An 11,098-nucleotide genomic window follows, 5' to 3' on the forward strand; every position below is an offset into this window, starting at 1 on the left:
AAACATACAGCCCCGACTCTAGTTTCCCCCCCGATGTCGGTCACATTGCTGCTGTCTGGCCAGACGGGCATCACTAGATAAATATTTATTTATTTTTGTGTGTGTGGACTTTTTGCTGGAGTCTGTGTTGTTCTTTGCTTTGGCTGGCAGCTAGCGACGAATGTAACGTTAGCCACTTCCTGTTAGCCGTCTTCTTCGTTGGTATTTCCGCCGGAGCCATGAGGACAAGAGGTAAATTTGCCGGGAAAGCAAACAAAGCAAATGTTGTGAACATTTATTTTCCGGCCAAACTTACAGATAGAACCTTTAAGGCCTATTGTGAATTGGGTCACAAAAATTCACCCCAATTGTCTATGCATAAATAAACATTCCTTGGCATTTTTACTGACATTTCTGCATCACCTTATATTATCTTGAATATAATTGGTAAACCAGCCATTTCAAAGAGATATGTTTGATAAATCACAACTTTGTTTTATGCACGTTATTGAAAACATAATAAATACTTCATAAATGAGACCAAATAAATGCATTTAGACGGAGTTAACAGGCTGTCTCATTGTTTTTATTTTGTCTCAGTAAAACAATATACACATTTTAAATGAATGACTGTGGAAGAAATTCTGCAAATTAATTTGGCGACCCAAATAAAATGTCCTGTGACCTACCTGTGGGTCACGACCCAGTTTTATGGAACAACTGAAATAGAAATTAAATTGTCAAACGGAACTGATTGTAACAAAAATTGTAGCTTGGCAGACTTTATAATATCAACAAATATCGTATCGTTGTTCAAAGAATCGATATAGTATCGTATCGTGATGAAACTTTTGATTTACACCTCTATCGCTAATGTAATGACAGTGGCATTAAGGTCTTAAAATATATTGAAAAAACATCTTAAAAAACATCTTAAAAGTTATTGAATTTAACTTCCTGCGTATATGATATTCTATGCTTGTGTGCATTAGTGTCTTTATAGAATGATAGAATGTTTGTATGATTCATGAACGATGTTGATCACATTCCCGGGTTTGATCTGGCTGGTTAATCAGCTAGCTATGCTACTAGCTAGCTAGCAACTCTACCCGCGCTATGAGCTCCATGGTCGGCCTCTGAGTCCCAGGACAGCCCCCTCACCCAACCCACCCTCCAGTCCGCTTCTACCCCAACTATGGCCCATTTCCACCGATGGTATCAGCGCGGCCCCGCCCAGCTCGTCTCGCTTTTTTTGTCTCATTCCACCGATTAAAAACCTGGACAGCCCGGGTTGAGTCGTGCTGCTTTTGGTGCCTGCTCTGTTGAGGTTCCAGCGCTGTGGACCCGGTACCATACGGTGACGTGAAAACACTGCAGACGACTGATTGGTCAGGCAGAAACGTGTTTACTGTATCTACTGTCAATGCTGGATAGCAGTTTAGTGGGGCTTACCGTCTCTTCTGTTATTTCCATCAGTCTTTTGTGTTGCTGCCTTCGGCTCTGGTGAAATAAAATCGATCTCCTTGCTCAGCTTTAACATGACGGTGGTTTTCAATTGTTTTGAGAGAGAAAAAGTCAGCTCCTCTGGAAGCCCTTTGTAGTTGTGTGTAACGTCGGCTCCGCTAGGCCGGAGGTGGGGGTTTAGCGAAGCCGCGGTCTTGCCTGGTGAGTTCCCGCCAGGGTTCTCCCCGTAGCGCCTCTTGGTTATGGTCCTGGTACTACCATCCTCCAGGGACCTACGTTACCCACAGGCCGGACCTTGCTGGGCCAGTGGCCCACACATAAGCACCTCTCCCGGGGTACAGACAGCCAGCTGTCCCCCTAGATGTATCAAACGTTAGCTTGCATGCTTGCTAATGTGGACTTTGCTATCTAGCTATAGCTAACATCAGTGTTTGGCTCGCCTGCCTCACTCGCACTAACGGGAAGCTGATTGGTGCTGGTGCTCAGTGTGAGAAGCTGATTGCAGCGTGGGTCTCAGTGTGAGAAGGTGATCGGTTGGGCTGTCTCCTCTCATTGTCAGAAGCTGATTGGTCGGTCTGTCTCCTCTCAGTGTGAGAAGCTGATTGGTCAGTGGGTCTCAGTGGTAGAAGCTGATTGGTCGGTCTGTCTCTCTCAGGGTTCCCTCAGTCGTTCCAGACCAAAGCAGATGTCTGTCAGTTTGTCACGGCCATCATCTTCTGCTCTTCAGCTTTACACGCCGCCGTCAACTTCTCCCAGGTATGACACAAAGAGAGATGGGAAAGGTTCTCACATTCTTTACTTAAGTAGAAGTACAGTTACTTGTGTAAAAAATACTCTGGTAAAAGTAGAAGTACTGATTCAACTTGTTTACTAACGTAAGTAAAAAGTACAGGCTCTGAAATGTAGTAAAGTATAAAAGTAAAACGCATTTCTACCGGCTGTTTCTATACAAAACTGAAACCTGAAACTCAAGTCATATTAATATAATTAAGACTATTAAACTTAAAGAAATCCTCCACTTCCCACAATGCACTGGGCTCATGGCCTTCTAAGTCCACGCCCAACCCGCAGGCTTGGCCGGTGATTTTACGGGCGCTTCACACAAACTTGCTACTACTGTACTCACCTTTACTTTGTTTGTTCATCAAACGATATATGGCAAGGGTTAAATGTGTAGTTAGCTCATGCATGGCGAAGAAGAGGAGAGAAGTATAGAGGAAACGGGCAAATCGCTTATTTCGCATTGTTTCCCAAAAGATCCAGAGCGCTGTAAAATATGGCTACCCTGGGTAGCTAGCATTAGCATAGCTAGCAGTTTGCAGTCGCCATTTCAAAGAGGAGGACTATGAACGTTCTTTTCTAGCCACGGAGAAGACTGAGGGAAGACTGCTTGCAATAAAAATCTACAGCTCTATGTCGATAGCTGCAATGTACATATTTTATTCACTCGAAAAGGGCTTGATTTGCAAGATAATCTGGTGTAACCCTTACAAATATATTTCTGGCTAAATTCTCTGTATGTGACTTCGTAGGATTTGCAGGGATGCAAATAGTCCCCTTTAGGTGACCGTCACCTTTGTCATCCCAAAATGTGGTTTTATGTATGCCCTTGTCACCTTTTCACCATCCTCGCTGGCCAGCCTCCCCTCCCTACCTACATTTTCACTTTCCAGGACTTGGCATATATCATCAATTTCAATTTGTGAATTATAAAGTTATATATATATATTTTTTTTTTACATCACTTACCACAGGAAGTCAAGGATTTGAAATCATTCAAATATGTTTTCATTCAGATGTGAATTCCATCCATAAGTAACACAATGACTGAATGTAGGACTATTATGGTCATGGGTTTCATACACTTTCTGTAATAAAACATCTAAAGCAAAAATCTTATCAGATGGGGGTGTCTGACTGGGACATAATCTTATCAAATGGGGGTCAGTATAAGATGTCTTATACTGGTTTCTCATGCAATTTGATCCTTGCTTAGGCACTTTACTACTGTGCACTTTATGTGTGATTGTGCACTTTGTTCCTGCACTTTAATAAGTGAGCGGGATGAGTCGGGCCTTTATCCACAGATGTACCTGTCTCATTTTATTGTTTTATTCTTTTATTTTATCTTATTTACTTTTTAAACCTTTTTATTGTCTGTCTTTTTATGCTATTTTATGTTGTCATGACCTGTCATATATGTGTCTATGTTTTAAGCTCTTGCACCCCAATTCCAATGTAGTTTCGACTGCAAATGGTAAATAAACTGACTCTGACTCTGACTCTGTCAGTGGTCTAATTTGGGTCAGTTTAGGGGTCCTTGACATGAAAAGTTTGAGAACCACTGTCTTAGAAAATTATGTATTTTGGGGATTGTAAGATGCAGTAGGATTTCTATTACAAATTGATGTGTGTCTACTGGCATAAATTAAGACATTTTATGGGTTGGTCTGAAAATCAACAGCTCTGCATCCCATGTGTTTATACTTTGCTTTTACAACAGTAAAAAGTTTGCGTTTCTTTGGTTAACACAGTATTGATGCAGGTGCAGAATGAATAGATGCCAACAATAACTGCTCAAAGACCTCAAATAATCTACTGCATCTAATGTAAATATCAACCTGGCTACAGCTTTTACAACCCCATACCGGCATGACTGATTAAATTGGCAAATAACCAAACTACAAGCAACATATATTTGAAATTGTAATACAAGTTCTGACAATATGTAAACACTATGTAAAATGAAAAATGGATGTCCAAAAAGCGTAGTTCAAAGTTCAAAGAGTTGTTCTAATCGGCATTGTCCAAGATGTAGCCTACAAAAAATGAAAAATGAATGCCCTTCTATGTCATGGATTGTTTGCTGGAAGGCATGGTATTGTCCAAGATGTAGCCTACAGAAAATGGAAAATATATGCCTAGCTAATTCTAAGGGCTCTATCTTCCCGACAGCGGTCATTTTGTGTTAGCGCCTGTTTTGCGCTGGAATAGCGCCGCTATTAGGGCCGCAATTAGGGCAAAGCCCTAATTGTGGGCGTGCCGGCCCGCTGCGCTTCACGTCATCTCAGCGCAAACAAAGATTAAAGTTCTCCATCGCTACGACGGATTTCCGTCTATTGGAGCCAGATATGAAATGTGAAAAATACCAAAATTAAAGCCCCTTTGTATATTTTCAATGTGTTGTATTGAGTTTGAATGAAAGCTTTTATTTTGAAAAATTCCGACCGGACGTCCAAATGATTCTCCTAGGCTGTGTTCAAGCCACAATAAATCTGAAAATGTTTTGCTACGGTTTCGAGGTTGAACGTCATGTTTCCTTGCCTGTTTTAATGCAGCACTATGTTCAGGCAATTTTTTCTAACACATTGCGCTGCAACGCCTATTTTGGAACGGGCAACTCCCAAACCTCTCTTTGCGCTCGGCACATACCGACGGTATCTTCCCCACAGCGCTAAATGACACTTGCGCGATACACATGATAGGCTAGAGGCCCACCGACATGCCTGGGCCACGCCTACACCTGTGTCATCACAGCGCAAAACTGGACGGTGGAGGCAGATATCTGGGAAGATAGCAATAAGAGGCACGCAAACGCAGCGCAAACGAGTTCAAATAGTTATTCTATGTCATGGATTGTTTGCTGGAAGCCACGGTATTGTCCATCAGGTGAAGCATACATGGATCGCCTGCACAACACACCCTGGCAAAACAATACGACGATGCCTCCCTCTCGATAGGCTATCAGGCGGCACTGTCAGCAAAAAAACAAAAACAAACTAAGAAAAAACAATATTAGAAAGGCAAGCCTATTTTCAGTGTAACATTTGACGTTACATACAAATGTTCTGCTAAATAGTATTATGCAAACAACTTCTGGAAAATTATCTCATTAAAATGTTTCTGCAGACACAATACAATGGTTTAAGTCATACCTAACAAACAGAAAACAGTGTGTCATGGTTGATGGTGTCAAATCCCCTTATCTCGACAATCCAATTGGTGTCCCACAAGGATCGATCCTTGGGCCATTACTGTTTTCCCTGTGCATCAATGACCTGCCTGATGTATGTCCTGATTTTAATGTACAAATGTATGCCGATGATGCGGCCATTTTTGTACATGGTAAAAAAACGATCTGATCTCATGTAGTCTTACAAACGTTCTGAACAAGGTCCAACATTGGTTGAATGACACAGTGCCTACACGGACTAGCCCCCCTTCCTGTTCAAGAATTCATGCACAAGAAAATAATCACTGGACTTGGCACCAGGTCAAACAAAGGACTGATCACGTTTGATCAAAACGTCCTGTCTATAAAAGGCACTCAAACGTGGAACAGTCTCCCAGTTTCCTTGAGGGAAAGCCCCACCCTGGCCACTTTTAGAAGTAAATTAAAACAATGCTTGAAAGCCAACCAGACATGTAATCAGTTATAGTATGTTTTCTGTCATTTTTGTATTTTTGAGTGTACCTTACTATCTATGTTTCTTTTTCAGTGTGTTCTATTAATTATGTATGTAGCTCTTACTGTGCCTTTTTTATCCCTCTGTTTTTATGTTTGGGGACTGCGGATGGAAATTAGCCTTGTGCTAAATCCGGCACTTTTTACACTTTTACCATGTTTCAGGTGACTGTATCTGTTTCATGTTTTATGTGTTCATTAATTGTGCGTTGCGACTCTCTGCCATGAGAGAGTTCCAGAGGGTGGGGGACGCAACACTGAAAGCTCTGTCCCCAAAGGTTCGCAGGCGGGTGTGGGGGATGGAGAGGAGACCAATGTCTGAAGACCTCAGATTCCAGGACTGGGTGTAGGGGTGGAGGAGGTCAGACAGGTACTGGGGGGCAAGTGCATGGAAGGATTTGTACATGAGGAGCAGGATTTTGTAAGTGATGCGGGACTTGACCGGGAGCCAGTGGAGATGGATGAGGGTGGGGGTGATGTGCTGCCAGGGCTTAGTGCAGGTAAAAACCCTGGCAGCTGAGTTCTGCACATAAAAACCCTGGCAGCTGAGTTCTGCACATATTGGAGCCTGTCTCTCTCTCTGTCTCTCTCCCCTCCTCTCTCTCTCCCCCCCCTCCTCTCCCCCCCCCCCCCCCCCCTCTGTTTCTCTCTCACCCCTCCTCGCTCTCTCCCTCAGTTGGACTTTGCGTTGTGGATGCCGAACGCCCCAGGCTCCATGCTGCGTCCGCCCCCGCAGGCTAAAGGCATGGTGACGGAGGGGGACATCTTGTCCTTCCTGCCGGACGTCAGCTCCACCTGCGGCGTGCTGAGTGCCTTGACGCTGCTGTCCCAGCCCGCCAGCGACTATGTGAGCCTGTCTGCCTGCCTGTCTGTCTGTCTGTCTGCCTGCCTGTCTGTCTGTCTGCCTGCCTGTCTGTATGTCTGTGCTCTGTCCGTCTGTGAGACTGACTTGGCACTGGAGCGAAGTTGACTTGTTGACTCTGTTGAAATTACACATACAGAGAATTGATAGATTATTTTTCAGTATTAGCTGTTGATTTGATCAGATATAGTAAATATTATTGTATATTACTGTATATTGATGCTTTGAAGCCAAACTCTTCATTTCCTCTGGCAGGTTCCTCTGTGTCATTACCAGGAGGCAGTGTTCAGAGGCGGCGCCCCCCGCAGGCTGATGGAGGAGGTGCAGGCTGAACTCAGGGCCATTTCTGATGACATCACCGAGCGGAACAGGACGCTAGAGCTTCCCTACCCTTACCTCTGTCCTACACGCATTGAGAACAGCGTGGCTATTTAAAGTCAAAATTAATTGAACAGATTACATTACGTTAATAAATAACGTTATTAAAAGAAAATAAACATCTTACAAGTTTTATGTCCTGGCCTCATGCTGCACCACGAGGTGTAAACTCAAATTCAAACCAAAAAAGCTATTGTCAGGTTCATTACATTACATTACATTATTGTCCAACCAAAATAGTAGCGAGCACACTCACAAAATGTTAAAAACTCAGGTGCAAGGCACAAAATAGTTACTTGAAGGAGAGAACAGCCAGCACACTTGAATGTCCTTTCAAAAGTTTAATCCATCATCCGGGCAGTCAGCAAACAACTGACGTTTCAGCCAAACAGGCCTTCTTCAGCGTTGTGCTGAAGAAAGAATACAATAATACCGGAAATGCAATCAATTAAGCAATTAAGTATTTTACACACACCAAGAGAGACACCACATCATTAGGGGAGTACATTAGTAGAAATACATTTGCAGAAAACGCAATTACAAAAATGTTACATTAATTACAGGCTCCAGCAGTCCAGGCGGGAGATGATAAGTGCCTGAATCAGAAGTTGTGTTGCTTCCCTCGTGAGAAACGGACGGATTTTGCGGATGTTGTAGAGGGAGAATCTACAGGAACGGGGAGTTGCTGCGATGCAGACTGAGTTAGAGAGCTGGTTGTCTAGGATCACCCCAAGGTTCTTAGCTTTATGAGAGGGAAACACGGTAGTGTTGTCAATGGAGATGGAGAGGTCAGTGAGAGGGCAGTCTTTCCCCAGGAGGAAGAGTAGCTCTGTCTTACCAAGATTCAGCTTGAGGTGGTGGGCAGACATCCAGGCACCAATGTCTTTGAGGCATGCAGCGATGTGTGCCTCGATTTGGGTGTCTGGGGGGGGGGGGGGGGGGAGAGGTAGAGCTGACTGTCATTGGTATAGCAGTGATAAGAGAATCCATGAGATGAGATCACATTGCCAAGAGATCTGATATAGAATAATCTGATGGGAATAGCAAGGGGTGCATGTCACTGTTTTGAAAATGTATCACAAGCAGAGTGTCTCAGCCACACCAGATCCAAAGCATCTGAGTCTAGAGTAAATTGTATAATCCAGTATTCACCCCTTGGCAGGGAATTCCAATCTATTATTCAAAAATACTGTCACATTATAGAATCTGATCCAGCTCTCAAGTCCCTTGACACATTACATTACATTTCATTACATTACGTCATTTGGCAGACGCTTTTATCCAAAGCGACTTACAATAACACATTTTTGTCAGCAATAGAGCAATCAACTATGGAGCACAGTCTATGACAACTACAACTTCTGAAGGAACAGTGGTACAACTTTAGGTTAGTGGTACAAGTTTAGGTTAGTTTTTTTTTCGTTTTTTTTCTTGATTTTTTTTTTTGGAAAGAGAGAGAACGAAGTTAGATCAAGAAGGGCCCAGATGGAGCCTGAAAAGGTGTGTCTTTAGTCTTTTCCGAAAGATCGGCAGTGGTTCAGCTGTCCTGACCGAAGGTGGAAGCTCGTTCCACCATTGAGGTGCCAGGGACGAGAAGAGTCGAGATCGGGATGAGCGACTTTTGAGCCCCCGTAGCGAAGGAGGGGCGAGGTGACCTGCACTGGTGGAGGAGCGAAGGGAGCGCTGAGAGGTTTGGAACCTGACCATAGATTGCAGGTACAGGGGAGCTGACTGGTGTACAGCCCTGTAGGCCAGTACCAGTGACTTGAATTTGATGCGGGCCGAGATGGGAAGCCAGTGGAGGTCCTGGAAGAGGGGAGTGACGTGAGAGAATTTGGGTTGGTTGAATACCAGACGGGCTGCAGCGTTCTGAATGAGCTGAAGCGGTCGGATGTCGGTGGCAGGTAGGCCGGCCAGGAGCACGTTGCAGTAGTCCAGGCGGGAGATGACAAGAGACTGGACCAGGAGTTGAGTCGCTTCTCTTGTGAGAAAGGGACGGATTTTGCGGATGTTGTAGAGAGAGAACCTACAGGAGCGTGCTGTCGCAGCTATGTTGGCTGAGCAAGACAGCTGGTTGTCAAGGATCACCCCAAGGTTCTTAGCTCTTTGGGAGGGAAGTACAGTGGTGTTGTCAATGGAGATGGAGAGATCTGCGAGAGGGCAGTCTTTCCCTGGGAGGAAGAGTAGCTCTGTCTTACCAAGGTTGAGCTTGAGGTGGTGGGCAGACATCCAGTCGCCAATGTCTTTGAGGCATGCAGAGATGCAAGCCTCGATTTGAGTGTCGGAGGGGGGGGAAGGAAAGGAAAAGCTGGGTGTCATCAGCATAGCAGTGATAAGAAAAGCCATGAGAAGAGATCACATAGGCAAGAGATCTGATATAGAGAAGGAAAAGTAAGGGGCCCAGGACTGAGCCCTGGGGGACACCGGTGGTAAGAGGACAGGATCTGGAGAGGGACCCTCTCCATGAGACCTGGTATGAGCGGTTCGAGAGGTAGGAAGCAAACCAGGAGAGTGCAGAACCTGAAATGCCGAGGTCAGACAGAGTGGAAAGAAGGATTTGGTGGTTGACTGTATCGAAGGCAGCAGACAGGTCAAGGAGGACAAGAACAGAGGAGAGGGATGAGGCCTTAACAGTGTGAAGGGCCTCTGTGACAGCAAGAAGAGCTGTCTCAGTGGAGTGAGAAGCCTTGAAACCGGACTGCAGAGGGTCCAGGAGGTCATTTTGGGAGAGATAGAGAGAAAGTTGTTCGGACGCTGCTCGTTCGAGGGTTTTGGAAAGGAATGAGAGAAGAGAGACAGGTCTGTAGTTCTGAATAGCAGTAGGGTCAAGGGAGGGTTTCTTAAGCAGAGGCTTGACTCTTGCAGTCTTTAGAACAGGTCGAACAAGACCAGAGGACAGAGAGGAGTTAATGAAGGTAGTGAGGAAGGGAGATATGTTAGGTGAGATGGTTTGGAGGAGAGGGGAAGGGATAGGATCGAGGGGGCAGTAAGTGGCTCGGTTCGAGCTGATGAGTTTAAGCACTTCATCGGGAGAGAGGGGAGAGAAAGAAGAAAATCCAGGGACAGGGGGCCGGGAAGCAGGATTGGAGTCGGGAGTGTTAGTGAGGGACACACCACCTTGGATCGTCTATAGAGACCACCTAACTTAAGAAACCTGTGAGAGCCTACCTCCCACCTCCAACCCAGCCCCACTTCTTACAGTCTATCCCTCACGGTAACTACAGATGCGGCAACTGCACTCAGTGTAACTTCACACACAAAGCCACCACTTTTACTCATCCACGTACAGGAAAACCCTTTAAAATCAAAGGAGTGATAACATGTAAAAGTAATAATGTCATCTATATGCTCAAATGTCCGTGTGGCCTCGCCTACATAGGCAAAACCACCAGACCACTTAAGACCAGAATCTCAACAATGACATCAGAAGCCCAGTGGCTGTCCACTTCACAGAAGCTTCTCATAATGTTTCTTCTCTTAGATATTCTGCCATTGAACTTGTTAAACACCCTGTACGTGGAGGTGACATCAACTCTCTACTACTTAAAAGAGAGGCCTTTTGGATTTTCACGCTGGACACTCGAGCCCCAAAAGGGCTGAATGAAGATTTTGACTTGCGGCCATTTTTGTAGTCATTTTTGTAGTCCTTTTGTAATTGTGCTTGTAAGTGTGCATGTGTGTGTTAATCTCATTATGTCCACATTGTAATGAATATTGCTCTGTCTAGAGTTATCTCTGTCCTGTGTCATTTTCTTCACAGCTGTGGTATCTTCATATACTTTTTTACTACTACCACAATTTCACAGTAGTAGAGACCACCTCGTAATAGTTACATCACACTTTCTTCTTAAATATTACATTTCATTATGACGGTTTATACCTGATAACCCTAGTTTATGTGATATTCAATTGAAACTGAAAACTGCCGTTATATTACTTGTCCTTTGAGA

At 44.5% G+C, this 11,098-nt stretch overlaps 1 protein-coding gene across 1 annotated transcript in view; it reads left to right on the forward strand.

The window, feature by feature from the left end:
- LOC310772887 (polyunsaturated fatty acid lipoxygenase ALOX15B) overlaps nucleotides 1-7,205 on the forward strand; it is a gene marked incomplete at both ends in the record, with an annotated part of 64,588 nt that extends 57,383 nt beyond the window's left edge. The window contains 3 exons of the mRNA XM_083632829.1: nucleotides 2,099-2,199; nucleotides 6,585-6,755; nucleotides 7,026-7,205. Of these exons, the coding sequence (XP_083488955.1) occupies nucleotides 2,099-2,199; nucleotides 6,585-6,755; nucleotides 7,026-7,205 (452 nt within the window). The remainder of the gene's footprint in view (nucleotides 1-2,098; nucleotides 2,200-6,584; nucleotides 6,756-7,025) is intronic.
- Between the last annotated feature and the right edge of the window lie 3,893 nt (nucleotides 7,206-11,098).

This window comes from Poromitra crassiceps, assembly GCF_964638095.1.
Source record: "Poromitra crassiceps genome assembly, chromosome: 1".
Lineage (NCBI taxonomy): Eukaryota > Metazoa > Chordata > Actinopteri > Beryciformes > Melamphaidae > Poromitra > Poromitra crassiceps.